The sequence below is a fragment of the Mastigoproctus giganteus genome, chromosome 13 (assembly GCF_048544385.1).
Source record: "Mastigoproctus giganteus isolate SK-2022 chromosome 13, ASM4854438v1, whole genome shotgun sequence".
Taxonomy (NCBI): domain Eukaryota; kingdom Metazoa; phylum Arthropoda; class Arachnida; order Uropygi; family Thelyphonidae; genus Mastigoproctus; species Mastigoproctus giganteus.
This window is the reverse complement of record NC_143587.1, coordinates 112,972,379-112,997,399: the sequence shown is the minus strand read 5'-3', so window position 1 is coordinate 112,997,399 and position 25,021 is coordinate 112,972,379. Positions and strand designations below refer to the sequence as shown.

The 25,021-nt window shown below is 35.7% G+C and overlaps 1 protein-coding gene across 1 annotated transcript in view; it reads left to right on the top strand.

Annotated features, from left to right (window-relative positions):
* LOC150076370 (protein HID1) overlaps positions 1 to 25,021 on the top strand; it is a 318,232-nt gene that overhangs the window by 58,499 nt on the left and 234,712 nt on the right. The window contains exon 4 of the mRNA XM_090387033.1: positions 23,463 to 23,507. Within this exon, the coding sequence (XP_090243159.1) occupies positions 23,463 to 23,507 (45 nt within the window). The remainder of the gene's footprint in view (positions 1 to 23,462; positions 23,508 to 25,021) is intronic.

Genomic DNA, 25,021 nt, shown 5'->3' with positions numbered 1-25,021 from the left:
GATACTCTACTTCCGCTTCCGGCCATGTCCGTCTTGCGCGTTGAAAATTTTTCCGTCGGGTGTAAACCTCCCGTCGCAGTTGTTGGAGTCTGGGCACCACCAAGGTACGGCTCCAAGAGAAGGTTTCTTCCTTTTAATAGAGTTAATTGAGCTTTCAGTGACTAGGCTTACAATTGCCTTTTGGTGCTGGTCCAGCACCTGCATTCAGTCCAGCTGAGGGAGTGGGTGGCCATGATTAGTGAATCCTTAAATTCCTGCCAGTTTGCCTTGTCAATTGCAAATCTATGTAGAGTTTGCCTTATAATTAGTTGTCGGCTTACTGATCGGTGCAGTTGGAAAGTTATTACATGGTGGTCCGAAGTGGTCCAGCTTTCTCTAACTGTCCAGGATGAAAGGTGTCGTGCAACGGATCTTGTGGCCAGGGTGATATCAATTGTGGCTTCCCACATTGTACTAGAGAAGGTCGGTAGGTTAAATTTTACAGTGGTAGTATTAAATGGTTTAAGGTAAGTCCCCACAATCGAGCCTTAGTTGGCATGTGCTCTTAGCTTTTGTGTAGATAGAGCATTTATTGTCCCGGATGGAATGATCTGCCTGCATTTTCATTGATTTGCAGTTTGCAGTTTTTAGAAGTATGGGGAGCACACAGAAAACATGGTAAAGTTAGTTTAAATCAGGCGAAAAGTTTCAGATACGTTGTGCCTGTGGGCATAAGAGGAGAAAAGTACAATTAGGGTGGAAGAGGTATAATCCCTAACTTTGTCGCCACGTGACGTTATTCTTGATCTTGTTAAGTGACAATTACTAAGCAACTTAAGCAGACATTTGCTGACACAGTGGATGGTCCCCTCCCCAGTCACAATTTGCTAGATATTAGCGTGGCAGCTCCGAAAAGACCGAAAACTGCTCTCTTCAATTTCCTGCCAATGGCGGCATGGCGACCTAACCATTGACAAAGACGTTGAATAATGAATAATTAACGTTAAGATCTAGAGAAAGATCCCAGAAAACATCAAAAAAGTCTCACCAACGGAATCCTCTTCTAAACTTGTCAATGGAGAACATAATTCCAGAAGTATGGGACACTTTAAGCACTTAAATTAAACAAAGTATCAGGAGCACGAATTATTGCGTCTGCATGCCGAGACCTCCAAGCTGGACTCGATAGACAGTACATAGTGAAATGCAAGCATATGGCATCGAAATGAATATAAGAAACAATTTAATATTAAATGTAATATTTATTAGAAATTTCAAACCAGCGCCTTTGCTAACTAAAAAACTTATCCCGCCAGTGATACCACCAGTTTCGCTAAAGTGTTGATAAAGGAGTTTTGCCTTTTCGTGAATGATGAGTGAACTTAACGGAATTTTATTTTGAGTTCGGTCTTCTATCCACAGATTTAAAGCTTTTTCCATTTTTTTAAATTTAACATTACGAGTTACAGAGCAGATTTTTGAAGCAATTAGTGCGTTTTCACGGACACTATGTCGGATTTTTTCTTCCGATTTCTTCATTTATCGTACCATTGACTCATTGATTTTATAATGTTTTGCCACTGGGGAGACACTATCACCATTAGAAATTTTATCTAATAACTCAATTTTATTCGCTAATGTCATCACCTTCTTTGATCTTTTCACATTTCCCTTGTTATTCCTAGCCATATTTTTGTACGGGTTAGAAAGAACTTGTTCATAATAAAGTCACTTTCTTCCATTAACACACTCGAAAAAGTCTGTTTTACACTGCAAAACGGTAGATTTATCACTTTTGTAAGCAAATCAATTTATAAATTGATAAATTTCTTCAATTTATAAGCATATAAATTAAAAGCAAATGACAAAACCTTCCATGACAAGCACATAACACATACAGAACAAGGATTAGCGAGAAACATCCATGCTCACGATTTTGTCACCCCTCTCCCCCCACCCACTGAGCGCTGTTTTGACCGGGAAAGATAATTTTAGCCACGCCCATGTTTTTTTATGGCGGAAAATGTTCACGGCGCTTTAAAATTCACATTTTTTTAGGTTTCATTTTATATTACATCAGTGACCGCGAAATCGCGAATAGCGGGGATTTACTGTATATATATATATATATGTATATATATATGTATATATATATATATATATATATGTATATAACCATAAAAATAAATAATAATTAAAAATAAAAATAATGCCAACAGCATGGCAAGACAAGAGCGAAAATAGTCAAAATTAAACATAACAATCAAACTAACAGAGAGGGAAGAGAGGGGTAACAAGAGTAAAAATATTGCAGCAGAAACTCTCTAAGATAATTTAGAACATCTAAATGTAAGGATAATAAAATAATAATTCATTAAATTTTGAAAGCCAATTAAAATAGAAATTTAACAGCGCCCCCTCTGACAGGTACCAGGTCCAAATTTATGTGAAATATCACCAACAGATATGTAAACCACTACAATATAATATAAAACAAAAATAAACCAAAAATAGACTGACCATTATGCCCCATCTCAACATAGGACCACAAGGGCAATAATAGTCAGGTAATCACTTCATTTCGATCACTAGACAAATCACCGCAAAGGCGAGTCGATCAAAAGATCAGTCTGTCATCGATCCCCAGATTGAACCGCCAATGCAGAGAACTTGAATAGCAGAGGTCCTGATGCAGCGAAAATTCCAAAATAAAACAGCTATGAGCACTCCAATGCAAAGCCACACTACTAACAAAAGTAATCTTAACCAGATTATATAGACGAATAATGAACTATGGATGGCAGCACAGGATTTGCCCACTACTGTCATGTGATATAATTATACACGTAATTATACAAAAGTAATCTTAACCAGATTATATAACTGACAAAAGTAATTTGGTTAAGATTACTTTTGTCAGTAGTGTGGCTTTGCATTGGAGTGCTCGTATCTGTTCTATTTTTTAATTTTCGCTGCATCAGGACCACCGCTATTCAAGTCCTCTGCGTTGGAGGTTCGATCTGGGATCAGGTGGCGGACTGATCTTTCGATCGACTCGCCTTTGCGGCAGTTTGTCTAGCAATCAAAATGCAGCAATTCCCTGACCATTATTGGCCTTGTAGTCATCTGTTGAGATGGGGCGTAATGGTCAGTCTATTATTGGTTTATTTTTGTTTTATTTTATTATAGTGGTTTACATCTGTTGGTGATATTTCACATAAATTTGGACCTGGTGCCCGTCAGAGGGGGTGCCATTAAATTTATATTTAAATGGCTTTCGAAATTTAATGAATTATTATTTTATCATCCTTACATTTAGATGTTCTAAATTATCTTAGAGAGTTTCTGCTGCAATATTTTTACTCTTGTTACCCCTCTCTTCCCTCCCTGTTGGTTTGATTGTTATATTTAATTTTGACTATTTTCGCACTTGTCTTGCCATGCTGCCAGCATTATTTTTAATTCTTATTCTAATTTATTTTTATGGTTATATTTCAAGCATCACGTAGAGGAATATGCTTTTTGCGCCTCTGATGTTTGCTGTACACATTTTTATTTTATTTCTAGTATGAAAGATTCAGTTTCCAACTATTTTAAACATTATTCAAATATATGTATAATTACACACACGCGCACACACACACACACACACACACACACACACACACACACACACACATACATATTGTGTTCTTACTGAAGACTATAAAAATGATATTTGGTAAAGTTTACCGTAATAGGTACCTGTCAGGTGTGCAACATTAATGCTATTGCACATAGGGCAATTAGGCATTAAACATGCATGAAATTATTAGTCAATTTTATCTAATGGTATCTATCTGTAGGGAATTAGGTGTATAAGGGCCAAACTAACAAGTTAGTAAAAGTAAACTAGCTTTAGCCTAGAAGTGCTATATAAAATTATATTAATAAAAATGGAAATAAAAATACAAAATAAAAAATGATGTTGAACAATGAAAATAATAACAAAAAATGATAATAAACAATGAAAAGTAAATAACATTCTCTCACTTGATCATCGGTCTGCTACTTCTTCGGGGTCTTTGAGCAGACCGATAACCAGACTTAAAGAATATCTCATACCTATCCATTTCTGTTGTCCCCATTGCAGTTTTTCTGATTTTAATTTTTAGGTGATTGTATAGAAATTAATAGAAATTAAATGGGAAGTGCTAATATATGAATGAATGAGGTGCCTCCATAGCCAAGTGGGCAGGAGTAGCAGTGCATAGCACACGCTTCTTGATTAGACTGCGGTTCGAGCCTGTGACCACCAAATACGGAGAATGCGGAAAGGTCAAAAATTGACCATTGCATATCCCCGGAGCAATATGGCCTTAGTTGCTAATGTTCCTAAAAACCAAATAACAAACAACAAGCTAATAAATGAAAAAAGATAATGTGTTAAATTAAAATTTTGTAAAATATGTGTTAAATTTAAATTTTGTAAAAATAGTGTCAGGATAGGCGACACAAAGCCCAATGGGTATGTATCAGATTAAATAAGAATGGGTTCTTACTTCCTTCTTGTTCTGTGGTGGTCAGACTAAAAAGGGATCAATTCCTGCTTCTGGTTGTTTTATGTGTGCTGATTAAATGATACTGCGCGGCCATGCTTTTCATTTACTATGGCGTGATGGTGAAATTGCTGTAGGCAATATGCCCTATGTCAATGCAAATGTTCTGATTGCCTTGAGAGGGCTTTTATTTGAGTTAGTGGGGGGGGGGGGTTGCTTCTGATGGTGGAAGGAACCATTATAAATGAAATGTGTTTATATAAGTACAATAAGTGTTAGTATAATTAAATACAAGAAGTATGTTAATGAAAAAGTGTGTTAATGTAAATATATAGGAAATGCATCCCCATGGACAAGGGCTGTTATAGCTTTTCTGAGGCATAACGACCCGTGTATGTCCGAGGGGATAGTTATATACATATTTACAGCCTCCTTCAATGTGAATTTTCACTCTGTCTCTCTAGGTTTTATACTGTGTTTGTAATTAAATGAAGGGATATGAACGTTATGTGTTTAAAATACCTTAGGCATGATTATTCTGTTGTTGGAAGTTTGATACAAGTTGATAAATTACCAATTATTAGATTGTCTCTTTTGGGGGGGGGGTCAGCCGAGTTACAGTGCGGTCAGACGACGAGCCTCTTCTGAGTGCAATAAACCCGAGAATCAAAATTGGAAAGTCATTTCTCTGGGCAATAATCTTTGTCTTAGTTTGATGAAGGACACTGGTTTTTAGACAACCAGGCAAAGATGGGCTATGGGCTATTTATTGGTGTTATAGTTCTAAACTGGTTCAGTGTATTTTCAATAAGTGTATTGGGATTAGTGTTGTGGTGGTGTAGATTGAGGTTCGCAAGTATGGCCGCTTTAATATGATGTCTGCTGTAATTGGCAGGTATATTATTCTTGATGAGAATATCTATCAGTTTTTTTATTGCTTCCGTCATGTCAACATCAGAGATATCATAAATAAAACCAAGACATACTTTCCTATAAAAAATATCAACATAGAAATCAGAAACAAATACAACAAGCCAATAGGGATGGCCATATATAACTATAAAAACACCATTGCTAATATGAACACCACAGATCAACCCTGTTACTGCCAGGAAAACAAATATAAAAAATACATAGAACCCCATTATAGTCATATCATTACAGGCGACCTTAATATTATAGAGTACCATACCCTAAGAGAGATTATGAAAAAGGGAACTAAATTCAGACCCAACACCCAAGCCAACCTAAAAAACACACACAAATCTATTTACATGGATCTTCTACAATTTGTCTTTAAAACCGCCTACAAATTCAATACACCAGTAGAAGCCTTTCAAAGTTGGATAGATACTTCCACCGAACTTATCCTGGCTAGATTCAAAGAAATCATACCACACCAAAATTACATTAAACAATACAACCTTAAAAGAATTAATTATAAAACGAAAGAACTACAAAATAAATTCGTCATTACAAATACAGGTAAGGCCAATAACTTCAGCATTATATGCAAAAAATTCTACATTGACACGCTTAAAGAGGAGATGGACCTCAGCGATACATATAAGCTCGTGAACTCTACACCTAGCTGCATTACCCAAAAACTTATAGCCATTTACAAAAAAATCAAATTAAAAATAGATAATACAAGATACCCTTTCGTATATTGGATCCCCAAATTCCATAAAGTCCCGATTGGAAAAAGTTTCATCACTTCTGGCAGAAACAGCTACATGAAACCATCCAGTAAATTAAAGGAGGATAAATTAAATATTATAGCCAACCAACTAATACTAAATTTATTTCCAGTAACAGAAAATATTTAGACTACATCAAAAACAATAGAATCAGAAGTCTATACACTTACGATTTTAAAAATCTTTTCACCAGTATATCACACTACAGTTTAAAAAAAGTTCTTTTACGGTACTACGAAACTTATCAGAATATAATGGGATGTAATAAACAGTATTGGCACAACCTTATTAATCTTAGTGTCAAAAACAATTACGTACTTATGGGAGACAGCATTTATGTGCAGAGTAGGGTGTGATATGCACTGCTGCTCCTGCCCACCTGGCTACGGAGGCACCAGTAGGGGAGTGGCTATGGGGGCTAGTAGTTCTTACTCCATAGCCTTTACCTGAATTATTTCGAAAACAATATCAAAGAAGAAATTATATTCTACAGATTCATTGATGATGTACTGGTTATCAATTTCAACAATTTCGATATTATAGCCGAGGAAATTTATCCCGCAGATTTAACCATAGAATGCACCAACTCAGATAGCAACCTACAAGCTTGCTATCTCAACAGCCAAATCACCATCACCAATGACAATGTTTACACTCGACATTATGATAAGAGAGACCATTTTAGCTTCCCAGCTATAAAGCTTACCAACTGGGAGAGCAATTTGGATAAACATATCCATGGCAACACTATTAGAAATCAGACAAACAGGTTAATACACATCTGCAATAATCTAGATAACATGATGGAAGCAATAAAAAAACTGATAGATATTCTCATCAAGAATAATATACCTGCCAATTACAGCAGACATCATATTAAAGCGGCCATACTTGCGAATCTCAACCTACACCATCCTAAAGCCAATCCCAATACACTTATTGAAAATACACTGAGCCAGTTTAGAACTATAACACCAATAAATGGCCCGTAGCCCATCTTTGCCTGGTTGTCTAGAAACCAGTGTCCTTCATCAAACTAAGATAAAGATTATTGCCCAGAGAAAGACTTCCCAATTTTGATTCCCGGGTTTATTGCACTCAGAAGGGGCTTGTTCTCTGACCGCACTGTAACCCGGCTGACCCCCCCCCCCCCAAACAGACAATCTAATAATTGGTAATTTATTAACTTGTATCAAACTCCCAACAACAGAATAATTGCGGCTAATGTATTTTAAACACATAACGTTCATATCCCTTCATTTAATTACAAACACAGTATAAAATCTAGAAGACAACAGGGTGAAAATTCACATTGAAGGAGGCTGTAAATATGTATATAGCTATCCCCTTGGACAAACTCGGGTCGTTATGCCTTAGAAAAGCTATACCGGCCCTTGTCCAGGGGATAGCATTTCCTATATATTTACATTAACACACTTTTTCATTAACATACTTGTATTTAATCATACTAACACTTATTGTACTTGTATAAACACATCATTTCGTTTATATAGGTTCCTTCTGCCATCAGAGGCAAACCCCCCCACTAACTCCAATAAAAACCCTCTCAAGGCTATCAGAACATTTGACATAGGGCATATTGTGTACAGAAATTTCACCATCACGCCACAGTCAATGAAAAGCGCAGCTGTGCAGTATCAATTGATCCCTTTTCAGTCTGATCACAGCAGAACAAGAAGGAAGTAAGAACCCATTCTCATTTATTCTCTGATACATACCCATTGGGCTTTGTGTCACCTATCCCAGTTTGCTGAGTCTGACACTATTTTTACAAAATTTTAATTTAACACATTATCTTTTCTCATTTATTAGCACTTCCCATTTAATTTCTATTAATTTCTATACAATCACCTAAAAATTAAAATCTGGCAAATCTGGAATGGGGACAACAGAAACAGGTAGATATGAGACATTCTTTTAGTCTGCCTATCGGTCTACTCAAAGCCCCGAAGAAGTAGCAGACTGATGACCAAATGAGAGAATGTTATTTACAATTTTCATTGTTTATTATCATTTTTTATTGTTATTTTCATTGTTCATCATCATTTTTTATTTTTTATTTTTATTTCCATTTTCATTAATATAATTTTATATAGGCCTTCCAGGCTAAAGCTAGTTTACTTTTACCAACTTGTTAGTTTGGTCCTTTATACACCTAATTCCCTACAAATAGATACCATTAAATAAAATTGTACATATATTGCTGTGTATATATATTTATATATATATATATATATATATACACAGCAATACTTTATATATATATATATATATATAGCTAAACAGATACATGGCAATGTAATTAGTAATAAAACCAACAGAATAATATGCATCTGTAATACTCTGGAAAATATGCTGAATGTGCTATTAAAATTAAAAGCTAATTTAATTATGAATAATATGCTTGTTAAATACATCAAATTCCATTTGAATGCTACAATTCAATCCATTTTAAACTAACATCACCCTGACATTAATCCAATTGGGTCACAGAACACCTTTAGCTCCCATTAGTCCCCTGCATTTATTCCACTCAGACAAGGCTTGTTGACTGACTGCACTGTAACCCAGATATCTAAGTTTTAAGACTTAAAACATCTTATTCCACTATTCCACTTTATAAAATTATAATACTCTCTGACCCTGTCTGGGTTAATCCACCCTCCACTCTCCGCTTTTATCCCCTTACATATTTCACTCAATAACTTAAGCTGGCTATTTCCCAGCATATTTTCTGTAGAATTATTTGGCATCAATAAAATCACGTTCCAAAGATTCATATTACTACTTCACCCTGCCATTAGATTCAGTTAACCATATTTTTGAATTCCAGTGCACCATAAAGAAAAAAATCACCACTATGGGAGGATGTAAATATGTATATAGTTATCCCTCTGGGCATAAGTTGACTGTTATTCTCTAGAAAAGTTATACAAGGCCTTGCCCAGTGTATAACATTACAATTAGAATTAATATTGTATTATAAATTAGTTTAATATTGCATTTTAAATTAGTTTTAATTATTACATTATAGCTTCATTTAATTCTGCTATGTAAGGTAAAAGGTAAACTGCAGCCATTATCAAACCACTGCAGGATGGAAGCCTCCTTAACAATTCATGCTGAGGGAAATGGACCATAATCTGCCACGCTGGTCCAGTGCCGGTTGGCAGATCGACCGTATTTAGCAGTCAGGGGCTTGAACCCCAGTCTACTCAAAGAGCGTGTGCTATTGCACTCCTGCTCTGACCACTCGGCTGTGGAGGCCTCCACTATGTATTTGCCTATAATCCTAATAACTTCAAAATGACTTTTCTGGAACTTTTACAAATTTATTAGTTACCATCAAAATTACCTGTTAATAACCAGAAATCACCATTAATTCAACATTAACACAGAGTTGCATACACCTAGATTTAGATAAAATAATTATAATTGCCACCAGACCAACAAAATAGGCCAGGTAGTGCCCCTGCAAATTATAAATTTGGCTAATGGACTGACTTGCAGTCTTTTCTAATATTGACCGCCATCCACAATCATATTCAGAGATTTCAGGTAAATGCTACTGGTCTTTATACTGATGCATACCCATTGGGCTTTGGGTCCCAGTCGCAGTTTGCAGTAAATACCAATCTAAAGTAAATTTTAAAAATTTAGTTTTCAGTCACATAACTTATTATAATTAGGATAACCCATAATTAAAATGGGTAATGAATTTTAGTAAACCTGTTATTGGACTGCTGAAACAGGTATACATGAGACATTCATTTAGTATGGCTATCTATCTGCTCAAAAACCCCTGACAAAGTAGCGGAGGGATGGCCAAGTGGATGAATGTAAAATCTTTTCCATTTCCTCTAACCTTTTATATTCTTTTTTTTTTCCATATTGCTTTTTATATTCCTTTAGCTTTATCTTAGATTAATTTTTCCATTTCAAAATGCTTTTTACTTCGCTTTAGCTTATTTTAATTTTTCCATTTCAAAATGCTTTTTACTTTACTTTACACTTTAGCTTTAGCTTATTTTAATTTTTCCATTTCCTCTAACATTTAATTTTTCTTATTCATATTAATTTTTCAATATAGTTCTGCTGCTAGAACACCATATTGCAAAACAGCACCGTTAGGTGCTGTTTTGCAATATGTATACAGATATGTATACAAATATATATATATATATATATTTGCAATATATATACAGTGCTTTTTTTGAAATTCCATTAATTTTATTAAAACACAGTTTATTAAACATAAATTTATTATACAAGTATATAAAAAATAAGTCAAAGGTGAGTCTTATTTAATAAATAAAAAATAATAAGTAAAATGTAAAAATAAGTACCAAGTAAAAAAATAAGTAAAAATAATTTCATAATGAAGTTTTGGTCGAGATTCAGAAACGGGTACCCCTTCCAGACTGCTAGCAATATGGCCATGATTGACGGGTGCTGACTCCGCCCATTGTCACGTGATCTCCTTAATAGACGGAAACAGCTGGCATGGTTGACACGCACTGCGTGCCAGCCATGTCACATGCTGTTAAAAAAAGGTGCCGGTATGCTGTACCGTTGCGTACTGTCACAAAAAAAGCCCTATGTGTATATATATATATATATATATATATATATATATATATATATATAAATAAATAAATAAATAAATATAAACAGGGCTTGAAAAAAGTGGTAGTCTTTTTGTCTGCGAGGAGTGAGAATCTTTAGTTGAGGAGTAAAAATCAGAAGAGGAGTTTCAGTTTAATCGTCAGTTACATAATGCTGATTTTATGGCATTTTTTATGGCAATTCTGGTCATTACAAATGTCTGTTTTATTGATTATCTTACTGATTTTGTTCTAGTGCAATATGATCAATAAAAGGATATGATATGACACATTGTTTTATATTTAGTGTTTAAGTATGCGGCAATATATCCAGTCAGTTGCAGTAACCTAAAATAAATGCGAAATGGACAGCAGTAATTGCCTTATTTCATAACCAATGGTGAAATATGCAAAACTTAAACCATTACTAGTCGATAATTAAATCTGGAATGTTGGGGGGAAAGAAGTATTACATTTTTTTTTTTTTTTTTGAAAATGTGTGATTTCTTTATATTGGTTCTAAAAAGACAACCTAAATATTTTTTGTTTGTCTTCCCATTTGCTGTTGCATCACATGACATCACTAGATCTGGAATCTAGATTTTTATGATGACCTCTCTTATATCACGTGAATGGTAAGATGGTTTATTTAGTTGTTAACTAAATCTACTGTGGTTCAACAGGAATCTCTCCCTGATCAACACTTACATTCGTATATTTTTTTTAAAATTCAGTCTCATTACTTTTTACTGCTCTGTGTAAATCTTTATAAGAGTGAAGTTGAACTCTTCACTTCTGGATCACAATGATGCTTGCTTGCAAAAATTATGTGAATTTCTGCTTAATTTTGTTAACGAATGTCAGATATGCTGTGGTAGTCTGCATTGCAAAATAATAGCATTGTTCTCTATTATATGCAGTGATTTTATAGTAATTGTATAGTGTGAAACTTATTAACAATGTCTTGCAGTAAGATGCCAAAGAAATGATGTAAAATTTCAGAAAGCATATATGCAAGACTTTATGTATCGTAAAATCTAGAAAAGGTAAAGTGATGTAATCAGACATTTGCAAACAGATAAGCATGATAACAGGATACAGTATATAGAAAGAAATGCAAAAATAGATAATTGCAAAAATAAACATTCAGCACATATGACATCATCATGCACGCTGAATGCTTATTTGCATCTCTTATCATAGAACACATTCTTCTTCTGAGTTGTGCTGATTGTGCAGGTGAATTGTTCAGAAATATGTTCATACTATTGTGATAGTATGAACCAGAGCTGTAATGCTCAATATGTTCTACATTGATATCAGTATTTGTAAAATGATAAGAGAAGTTAACCTCAAATTAGTACGTAGAACACTTCCTTCAACTCTCTAGAAATTAAAACGAAAAAATCAAATCTTACACTAGAGAAACAAATAATTAAAAATCAATTTAACACAATAAAAATCAATTTAACGCAATTAAAAAACAATTTAACACAATCAAAAAACAATTTAATGCAATTAAAAATAAAAAAATTAATTAAAAAAATTTAACGAAAAAATTGCAAAACGATTTTCCTTCCTGAAGCTAATAATGCTTTTCGACCGTATGTCGTGATCACAGGAATGAAAAATTACCAAATGGGGGTGAGCATGAAACTTAAATAGGGATTATTTGTCTTCGTGCATGTGCGTAAAAGCCTATGAATCGGAGATGAAATATGGCCGTTGAACATTAACAGAATTCTCATGTAATTTAATTTCTACGGTTTCTGCAATTAATAGTCATTTATAATTACATTAGACACTAAGTATTTTTTTTGTTTTAATTTCTGGAGAGTATTATAAGGAAGTGTTCTACGTATTATATTGAGTTTAAATTCTCTTATCATTTTACAAATGTTTCCTGATAGTAAAATAGTAAAAAAAAAAAAAAAAAAAAAAAAAAAGTTATTGAAGAATAAAGAAAATCAAAAGAAGTTTGCTCTCAGTGCCATCATTGGAATGTGACACTTCAAAGAACACTGTTGGATATCTTCTTTTGAACAACCTGAGTCATGTGGAATAAAACTTGAAAGCACAGGGGATTACTTAAAAAACTGTCTTTACTAAATGTTGATGACGTGCCTATTGTGGTAGGCCTAAAAACTGGAGTAGCAAGGATGTTAAAAGAGGATCTCCAGCCTCGGTGGCAATAGGATCTCCTTGTCATCTTATTAATTTGTGCTGAAAAGCAGTCTGCATATCTTCCAAGTATTAGCATTAGTTGAGGCATATGATGCGGGAAAGCTAGCTTAGAAAGCAAGCAAGGAAAGTAGCATCAACCAAGAAAAAAAAAAAAAAATTCCCATTTCACCCATCCAGTCATTCCAAATGTTTGTCTAGTTCAGTCTTAAATTTATTTAAGCTGTCAACTTCAACATCAACAGATAGAAGTTTGTTCCAGCAATCAACTAACTGCTGGCAAAAGGCAAACTTCTGCACATCTATTCTGCAACTGCCTTTCCTCAATTTGAATCTATGCCTCCTCAGGTTTGTAATCTGAGCAAGCGGAAGAATCCCATCAGCATTGAGCCTGCTCAAACCATTCAAGCCTTTACGCACCTGAATAAGATCACCTCGCAGGTGCCTAGTCTCCAGATGCTGCAACTTGCAGAACTTAAGCTTTTCTTGGTAAGAGTACCCCATTGTTCCTCTCACTAATTTTGTTACCTTTCTCTCTGCTCGTTCTAACAATTCTACATCCTTCCTAAAACGAGGCCTCCAGACATGTATGCAGTACTCAAGGTATGACCTGACCTTTGCCTTATATAAAGGTAAAATCACCTCCTTTTCCCTACTAGCAAAATTTCTGTATGCCATTGACAATACCCCATGACCTACTCTGGCAGTCCGTCTGCATTGCTCAGAATACTTCATATCTGACTACACAATTATCCACAGTTCTTTTTCATTCTCCACTTCTCTGAGAGTAGTACCACAAAATTGGTACGGTTCTCTTCGGTTTCTGCAACCCATATGCAGTACTTTGCATTTGTCAGTGTTAAACTACAGTTGCCACTTCTCAGCCCATCTACCTAACTTTTATAGATCCTGTTGCAGTAGCATACTGTCTTTTCTGTCATTAACAAACCTGCTAACCTTTGTATCATATGCAAACTTGGACATTAAGCCTTATATACTTTTATCGATATCATTGATATATGCACAAAACAAAAATGGGCCCATCACCGAACCCTGGGGGACTCCATTAACAACATTAGTTCACGAAGGGCAGTATCCATTTATTACCACTCTCTGTTGTTTCCCACTCAACCATCCCTTTTATCTATTGTAGCAACTTGCCATTAATGCCATACCGCTCCAATTTGTACAGCAGTCTTCCCTGTGCAATAGTATCAAAAGCTTTCCTGAAATCGAAGTATATGATATCAAAATTTTTTTTTGCATCCAGTTCCTTTGTGACCAGATCATAGTATCCATTAAATTAGTCAGACAAGACCTTCCCTTAAGAAACCCATGCTGTGTCTGAACTATTACCTGCTGTCTTGTCTAGATGATCCTGCCAAGCTTCTTTAACCCATGACCCGATTATTTTCCCCTGAACAGAAGTTAAACTAACAGGTCAATAATTAATTATCTGTGACACCCTCTAAACCCTCTTTGTGAATTGAGGATACATTTGCACATCTCCCGTCCATGGGGACCTCCCCTGAATCTAAGGATGCTCTCATACTTATGGCTAAGGGTTTGCTTACTCCCCTCGCTGCCTCATTCAATATAACTGGATAGATTCCATCCACCCCAGTTACCTTTTTTATGTTTAACTTGAATCATTTCTCCTCCACTTTACTCTCCATTATTACAAAATCATTTAGCTCCCTGTTAGAGTTTAGTAAACTTCTGTCCTCCCTTTCCTTACAGAATTCCTCACGTGTGAATGTAGATGCAGAATACTCATTCAGTTTGTCAACCATCTGAGCAGAATCATCAACAGTCGAAACATCAATATCGAGTGGACTAATCTGATTCATTCCCTTCCTTCTAGAGTTTACATAAGTAAAGAAGTCTGTTGTTTTTCTTTGCATCATTTGCTAAGGATTTCTTGTAATCAGCCTTTGTTTTGCCTAACCTCCTTTGTGACTTGATTACAAAGTTACACAGAAGCCTATGGTAGATATAAGACTAGCTTATATCAACCATAGGCTTCTGTGTTGCTGTTAATTTAAATGCATCCCACACATTTTTCTTCTCTGCCACGAGCCTCAATAGTTCATCTTACATCCGTTTAGGTCTAAATCTTGAACAGTATTTCTTAGTTGCTATGAAAAGCCTAGTAGCTTCCAAGACTAATTTCTTGACAGCTTCCCATTTAGAATTCATTGTTTTTAGCATCATTAGTTGATCCCACTGTATAGAACTGCCACCTTAACGAAAGCAAAAACCTTTACCTCTGATGGTAGTTATATCCTTAATTAAATACCACATCAGTACACTGTGATCACTGCAGATGTTGTTGTTATTTGGTTTTTAGGCGCATTAGCAACTAAGGCCATATTGCTCTGGGGATATGCGATGATCATTCCCTGACCTTTCCGCATCCTCTGTATTTGGTGGTCACGGGCTCGAACCCCGGTCTAATCAAGAAGCGTGTGCTATGCACTGCTGCTCCTGCCCACCTGGGTGACAGTGGTTCCTTTATGTGATAAAGAAACCACTGTCACCTAGTGGTTCCTTTATCTGCAAATTCTTAATGCATGAATAATCACTGCTGATAATCACATCAAGAGTATTACTCTCTCTGGTTGTCTCTCGAACAAGCTGCTGTAGAAAACAATCCTACAATAAATCCACAAAAGTCTTGCTAGTGTATGAGTGACAAACCATAAGTTAGACTGCTGCTCATTCTAATAGAAGCAATGCAAAATTAAAATTCGCCATTACAAGACATTCTGATTTACTGGCCCACTCAATTTCTCTGCACAATTGTTCATTGTACTCATCAAAGTCATTAGGCCTATAACACACTCCTACTCTCATTTTCCCTTTCCCAGTGCTTATGTCACACCAAACTAACTCAACATTGCACTTTCCACCAGTGTCAACTAAATGCATTTCCTTAGATTTTATGTCATAGCCTCTCGTCCCTTCCTACCCTCTCTCTCCTTTCTGTACACAGTGTACTCCCCAAATTCCAATTCTACACTGCTTATATCTATGTGACACCGTGTCTCTGATATCCCAAACATTATCTGCCTTTGTCGTCTTGATCAGCATTTCAAATTTATTTATTATACTTCTTGCGTTGGTGTACATGCAAGTATACATGCACCTGTTCTTATTCTTAGTTACCATAACATAGCCCATGTATTTACTTGTTCCATGATGACTCCCAGCAGTTCTTGAAATCCCCAGAAACTTGCTCTCTAAGCTGCTACTCCTTCCAATAGAAGAAGTGCAAGAATCACTTTCTCCTCTGCATGTGGCTACTGTTAAATATATTACTAATACATTTAGTCTCTGAATACAGAGACTAAATGTATTAGTCTCTGAATCAAGCTAGCATTTTTCCTACCCACACAACACTGCCTCGACTGCATCAGCAAATATTCTTGCACCCTTTCTATTTAAACGTATCCCATCCCTGTAGAAGCAGTCTCTCCTGTTAGCAAGCATAGACCATGCTGAAAAAAAATTCTAACCCATGAGCCTTGCACAGCTCTCCAGTGCCAAACTGATTGACAAGGCTCTCATCATACACTCCCTCCTGTTTTGTCTGGGCAGAATTGCAGACACTTTCAAATTTAACCCTAACTTGCAACTTTTTTTCAACATTTACCTGTATTTAAATAACTCTTAAGGTCACTAGTGCCATCATGTACAGTAATATCACCTTTTATGCCCTTAAAAGATATCTGCCCTACAACACCATCAACTCTTGCCCCTGGCAAAACATACCTTGGTCCTGTTTCCCCCTTTCCTTTTTGTATAATATATTCCACGTCTCCCTGGCAGTAGTGTCACTGACAATAATTAGCTCCTGTGGGACCAGTGCATTTTGCCTTGGAGATTGCCGCTGTATGCCTGATGCATGGGAGTGAGCTCTGGCATTGAGTTGGGCAGCTGAGAGTTTGATGGGCCCTCATATTAATTTCTTTGAAGGCATCTGTCCTACACCTCAGACTTTCATACATGCCCATCAGAATGCTGAGTTGGCACCTAATTTCTTCACATTCTGCACCTAGCACACACACACAAAGACATCCTCCTTGGCTAGATCATGTCCTGTTCCAGAAAGGTCCGCAAATATTTCACATTTTTTTAGACTGTGTTGCGTTGGAGAATCGCCCCATTTGAGATCTAGAGAAAACAAGATCTAGAAAAATTAGGCAGTTGGGCTGAGAAATGGCAATCAAGGTTTAACATTGACAAATGCAAAGTACTGTATATGCGTAGCAGTAACCCCAGAGAAATGTACCAACTGTGTGGTACTACACTCAAGGTGGTAGAGAATGAAAAAGACCTGGGGTAATTTTGCAAATACATATGAAGTTTTCTGAGTATTGCAGACAAACTGCCAAAGCAGGTCATGGTGTCTTGTCAATGATATACAGGAATTTTGCTAGAAAGGATAAAGGAGGTCATTATCACTTTGTATAAGGCAGTGGTCAGGATACACCTTGAGTACTGTGTTCAGGTCTGGAGGCCTCTTTTTAGGGAGGATGCAGAATTGCTAGAACATGGCAACAAGACTGGTGAGGGGGAACAAAGGGGTGCTCTTACAAAGAAATGCTTAAATTATGCAAATCGCAGTGTCTGGAGACTAGGCACCTGTGGGGTGATCTGATTGAGGTGTATAAGGCCTTGAATGGATTGAGCAGGCTCAATTTTGATGTGATTCTTTCTCTTGCTGAGATTACAAACATGGGGGGGCATAAACTCAAATTGAGTAAAGGCAGTTGTAGAATAGGTATGTGGAAAAATGCCTTTAGCTAGCGTGTAGTTGATTGCTGGAACAAACTTCCATCTGTTGTTATGGAAGTTGGTAGCTTTAAAGAAGTGGACAAACTTTTGGAGAGAATGAATGGGTGAAATGTTAAGCGTTTTTTTTTTTTTGGCTCGTGCTGTATAAGCTTGCCTTCTTGCATCATATGCCTCTGCTAATGCTAATGCACTGGTAGAACACTGGTAACTTTTGAAAAGTCAGAAAGAAAAGTTTTTTTATTTCTGAAATCTCTAAACCTATAAATAAACATGCTGTTCAGCTGGTTTTTGGCATTTTTTTGTCTTTTCATGTTCTATTTCTGTATAGGCTTTTATTTTATTTAAAAAAAAAAAAAAATTAAATTTCAATACATTTCCTGTCTGGTTGGTGTTGACAAGAACATTTATCACATTTTATTCCTGGCCTCTTAAAATGGGTCATTATACTTTGAAAAGTGTGTGTGAAGAAGTGATTAGAAGTGGTGAGAAAAGCAGATGAGCACTTCTCAGAATTTCCAAACTGAAAAGTACTAATAAATGACATTGATTCATGTTCGAATCCACTTCACAATCAAAAATTTTTGTAAGAAGAGAAATTGATGAACTCAAGAAAAATAATTTCTGAACTGGAAACTTCTGGTAAAATCAATCCGAGACAGAACAAGCAGACTAATAATTCTAGGCAAGTTATCCTCACTTGTGCAGAAAGTCTGTTCATGTTTCTCTCTTCTGGCTTGAATAACCAATTTTCTTGTTTCTTTTAAATGTTATATCAATGTACCTCTTTTTGGTGAAGCTTTGGAAATGCTTTTTACAGCCAAGTCTAGACAGCAGGATCATTATTATGAACAGAACTTTGACTCAGCATTTCTGAAGAGAGCAAACTTTGCATCAGCATCTTTCTTAAAGTAATGAAAATCAGTTGATGTCTATAGAATATCCAAAAAAAGATAATATTTAAAAGCATATTGTACTGGATAAACAATCCTATGGTTTTATTTACGGTATGGCCCCTCTTCTCGGCGTTCTGCTAATACAGCGGCTTCCAGTTATATCCATGTTTGTTATGTTTGGCACTTGTTCCGCTTTTTCGGCATTTTTGTGCATGACATGCTCAGCAGAGGATCCGAGAATAGTGTTGCGTGCCATTTTATTGTCGGTGATTCAGTTTGTTTACAGCACTTGTGTGCTCTACATCTCTTTGTATTCTGTTAATTTTCCAAACTTTCAAACATTTATAGTTATTATATTGTATTATATATAATATTTTTGTGCTAATTACAATAGCATCTAAGTGTAGTACTGGTGATAAAAAAAAAAAGGAGTCGTAAGCCTCTTACTTTAAATGCCAAGTTAGAAATGATTAAACTAAGTGAGCAAGGTATGTCTATGACTGAGATAGTCCGTAAGCTGGGTTTGGCTTGCCAAACAGTTAGTACAATTGTGAACACTAAGGAGAAAGTGTTGAAGGAAATTAGAAGTGTTACACCAGTGAACATTAAAGTTTATAAGAAAACGTGAAAGCCTTATTGCTGACATGGAAAAACTTTTACTGATTTGGATTGAACATCAAACCAGTCACAACATGCCTTTAAGCCAAGCCATCCAGGACAAGGCCCTAAATCTCTTCAATGCTATGAAGGCTGAGAGAGGTGAGGAAGCTGCTGAGGATAAATTTGAAGATAGCAGAGGCTAGTTTAATGAGTTTAAGGAAAGAAGCCATCTCCACAACATCAAAGTGCAAGGTGAAGCAGCTAGTGCTGATATAGTAGCTGCAGAAAGTTATCCATGTGAACTTTCTAAGATCATCGAAGATGGTGGATATACTAAGCAGCAGATTTTCAACATGGACGAAACAGCCCTACATTGGAAGAAGATGCCATCTAGGACTTTTATTGCTAAAGAGGAGAAGTTAAACCTGGCTTCAAAGCTGCAAAAGGCAAGCTAACTCTCTTGTTAGGGGCTATGCAGTTGGTGATTGTGAGTTAAAACCTATGATGATTTATCACTCTGAAAATCCTAGGGCCCTATAGAACTATGCAAAAGCTAGCTTCCCTGTTTATTATAAATCTAATTCAAAAGCTTGGATGACTGGAGATCTTTTCTCAAATTGGTTCACGACTATTTTAAGCCTACAGTTGAGACTTATTGCAAAGAAAAGAAAATTCCTTTTAAGATTTTATTTCTTGCAGACAATGTCCCTGGCCATCCTAGAGCTCTAATTGGTTTGTACAAGGAGATAAATGTTATTTTTCTACCTGCAAATACAACTTCATTGCTGCAGCCTATGGACAAAGGTGTCATTGCAGTGTTTAAATTGTATTACTTAAGAAGAACTTTTGCTATGGCTATAAATGCCTTAGACGGTTGCTAGGCATAAACAAAATAAATTAAAAGCATTTTGGAAAGGCTTCATGATTTTGATGGTATAAAATCTATTAGAGATGCATGGGAGGAAGTTAAAGAAACAGCATTGAAAGGTGCTTGGAAGAAGCTGATTCCCACACTTATTATGGACAATTTTGAAGGCTTTGAGAATTCGCTGAAGGAAGTCACTACAAATGGTGTGGAAATGGCAAGGGAATTAGAATTGGAAGTCGAGCCTGAGGATGTGGTAGAATTGCTTGTCTCTCATGGTGAGACCCTACGGACGAAGATCTTCTGATTGAAGAGCAAAGAAGAATATTTCATGAAGAGGAGTCCCATCCTGATGATATTTCTGCTATCCCTAGAGAAATGACCACTGAGGAATTGGAAGAAGCTATTAACTGTATAGAAACAGGGATGGCAGCTTTTGAGAGAATTGGTCCAAATTTCGAAAGAAGTTCTAAAGTGAATGCAAGACTTCTAGATGATACTGCATACTATAAAGAAATTCTAAGGAAAGGAGACAGAAATTCATGAGGCAAAGTTCATTGTTTCCTACTTTACAAAAGTACCATTGCAACCTTCGACAGCAACAGCTAGCCCTGAACAATCTTCAATGTCAACAGCAACACAAATCCCTGCAAGAGCTTCAACCAAGTTTCCATTGTCAAAACGAATAAGATTCATTAATGAGTCAGATGATGAAAATGTGCAATCTCCTTCATCCTTCCTACAATAAATATATTAATTTTTTCCAAATTTACATTTGTCAATCACTATAAGCTAAGGGCAAAAATATTAACGTAAGCAATGTTTGTACTGTATATTCATTTGATTTTCGTGTCATTTTTGAGGCCTAGCTCTGTTGCTCACTTATTATATGATAGTTTAAACATGTTATTAGGCTTTTATATGAATTTGCAAATTAAAAAAAGGCTTTATGTTCCACTTTTCGGCGGGGGTCTGGAACCTAACCTGCTATATGAGTGAAGTCCCACTATATTTAATATAAAAAAAATTTTTTTTTTCTGCAAAATATAATTTCTAGTGTAGTATGGATTTGAAAAAACATGATATTTCTGAAAAATCTTTTGTTTTCCTCCTGTTTTATGGGAAGCACTCCAGTTTTTTGTGTGTTATGTCTTAAAAACCTCTCACTTTTCTTCTGCTTACAAATGCCTGATCTCCAGCTTTTTGAAAGTCAAACGTTCACAGCTTTGCAATTTCTGCAGTGGTATTTATAGCTTAATAGATATAGACTTTTCAAAATATAGTTTAAATGCTGTGCTGTTGCATAATAGAAATAACTATCCATCTGTACCAGTTGGGTATGCTATGCTATGCCCCGGGGGCTCACATCTGGTGAGTATGGGCTTGGCAAACCCAGGGTCCTGAGCTGGATATCATCATTCTTCTCTTTCTTGGTGATGCCTTCTACCTCTCTCTCTCTCTCTCTCTCTCTCTCTCTCTCTCTCTCTCTCTCTCTCTCTCTCTCTCTCTCTCTCTCTCTCTCTAGCCGAGTGGGTAAAGTACCTGCCCGGCAACCCAAAGGTCGCGGGTTCGATTCCCGCCTCGGGCTTGGATCAAAGTACTGCAAAAACCTTGGGAGGTGCAATATGGCCACAGAAGCCGATGCGCCAACAACTACCAAATCAAATCACTCTCTCTCTCACACACACACACACACACACACACAGTGGGTAACTCGGGAATTTTTTTTTTTTTTTTTGGCTGGTGCAGCATAAGCCTCAGGCTTCCTTGTACCATATGGCTAATAATAATAATAATAATAATAATAATAATAATATGCTTTTGAAAGAAATAAATGAAAGTATGGACTACAGAGAATCCTCAAAAAAATTAATTTTACGAGACAACTGGAAAATCTGTTGTGATTGAAAAGCTATTGCACTTTTACTGGATTTATAACTTGGTTTCACAAAATTTTGAATTAGAAAAATTATTGGAGTGGGGAGATGGAGAGGTGATGTGGAAAGTGTTTTTATGTTTATTTTTATTTATTTCATTTTATTTTTTGGCTTATGCTATATAAACTTGCTTCTCTGCATCATTTTCTAATACTAATTTAACAAAAAAAATCTTGGTGAGTTTACTCAGTCTATTAATGATACCCATGAAAAAGTATAAAGAATTTGCTTATATTCATCATTGTGTGAATTATGAAATAGGTTATCTGTTGAATCTCAAACAACTTAAGTTTATTCATATATTCAGTGTACAGTGTAAAAAAAAAAAATGTTTAAGGTATTGCAGTCTGAAGTAACTATTTTACATAATTCACTTTTTATATACCACCTTAATTAACTTTTCAAGTTCCAGATACTTTGCCTTTCGTGCTCGAATTTTACCCAGTGCAGTAGCAGATTTCTTTAAACTTTCAACCTTTTTCCAGTCTTTCAGAACAGTGAACAGAGTACTCATAGGAATGCGGACCTGTTTGGCGATGCCAGTCTTAGAATGCACACTCTTACCTACAGTTTGCAAAATCATAATTTTCTGTGATTGGCAAAGCTATCCGCTTTCTGGGAGCCATACCAATAAACGTACACTGTAACTTACTACTAGCCGATGTTCATTTGATTTCCACACTGTGAGAAAAGTGTGGGAAATCTTAAAAAATTATTTTTCACGTTCAGGCTACAATTACTCAATATATTTTAAGGGTTCTGTCATTTTTAAAAGTGAATATTATAATAAGAAAATGAAAATTCAGATTAAAGGGTAGAAATTTATGGTTGGGATAAAGAAATCATTTTATTTTCAAGGTCATTATACTGAATGTAAAATAGCATTAGGTTAATGAGAAATTGGCTGGGACCAACCACATAGGACATTATAATGTGTTGGGACATTAAAAAGAGGTTTGCTATAAAGACCTTCAACTGTATAATATAATATAAAAACATTTTATTATTATTCAATAGCCAAATTATTCTCATATCCAATAGCAAAATATTCTTAATGTATAGGATATTTTGTCTTAAGCCTCAATTAAAGCTTCAGAGCATGAGATCGAAGACCTGTCAAAGTATCTTATACATTAAAAATATTTTGCTGATTTAAAACCAAATATTTCTGCAGTTTTTTAAAATAATTGAGGTAACTTGGTATTTGAGGGAATAATCTTTATGATAAAATGCCATGCATGAAGAGTTTAAGGCTTAGCTACATAGATGATCTCATGCTTGAGTCCATTATGCTGTGTTTATATGCCTATTATTAGATAATATTAATTTTTTTTTTAATTTTAGGTTGAAAATTTACCTCTTGCACAGTCTCTGATTGGTGCTGTCTGTGTAAGTTTTATTATTATACTGAATACTTTCATTTTTTATTGAATGCTTCATTTTTTTTATTATGTACTATTGCAAAAATACTACAGAAATTTTTAATTATATTTTGCATGAATAAATGAATTATATGGTTTATTAGCTTCCTCTCTCTATTTTTACATATAAAATAGTTCATGTTGACATTCACACTTATTATTCTAAGAGAAATTCATGAGGTTTAAAATTAAGAATAAGGAGGAAATAAGGACTTCACCATGCATAGAGTATAATCCATCTTTTATTCCTTAAAGGACTACAGATTACTCCCAAAACTTTTGTGGTTTACTTTGTGTATTACTTCTTAAGTGACTAAATTCTATCCTTATTACACTAAGGACAGCAGTCCATTTCTGATTATGATTATAGTAAGAATAGCAATCCATCCTGCTTACTATAAGAATGGCAATTGACTTGCTAAAAAAGTGATACAGGAAGTATCACGAAATGTCTGGGAATAATCTGTAGTCGTTTAAGAATTTAAATAATAATAATTTAGCCATAATTATGAGAGCTCCCTTGAACTTGGGGGAGGGCCCCATAGACTGGAGGTGTGCAAATGTACCACCAATTCACAAAGAGGGTTCAAAAAGTGACACAAGTAACTATAGACCTGTTAGTTTAACTTGTGTTCTGGGGAAAATAATGGAATCACTGGTTAAAGAAGCATTGCAGGATCATCTAGACAAGACTGCAGTAATAGTTAAGACACAGCATGGGTTTGTTAAAGGGAGGTCTTGTCTGACCAATTTGATTGGATACTATGATGTGGCCAAAAATAATTTTGATATCGTATACTTGGATTTCAGGAAAGCTTTTGATACTATTGCACGTGAAAGACTGCTGTACAAATTGGAGAGGTATGGCATTAAGGGTAAGTTGCTACAATGGATAAAGGGATGGTTGAGTTAGCAACTAAGGCATTAGCAACTAGCATTAGCAACTAAGGCCATATTGCTCCGGGGATATGCGGTGGTCATTCCCTGACCTTTCTGCATCCTCCGTATTTGGTGGTCACGGGTTCAAACCCCGGTCTAATCAAGAAGCGTGTGCTACGCACTGCTGTTCCTGCCCACCTGGCTACAGAGGCGCCGGGAGACAACAGAGAGTGGTAATCAATGGACACTGCTTTTCGTGGACAAATGTTATTAGTGGAGTTCCCCAGGGTTCGGTGTTGGGCCCATTGTTGTTTTGTTTATTTATCAATTATATTGATGAAGGTATATCAGGTTTAATGTCCAAGTTTGCAGATGATACAAAGGTTGGCAGGGTTGTTAACGACAGTAAAGACAGTATGCTACTCCAACTGGATCTAGATAAGTTGGGAAAATGGGCTGAGTGACAACTGAAGTTTAACATTGACAAATGCAAAGTACTGCATATGGGTAGCAATAACCGAAGAGAAATGTACCAACCGTGTGGTACTACACTCAGGGAAGTGGAAAGTGAAAAAGACCTGGAGGTAATTGTTCATTCAAATA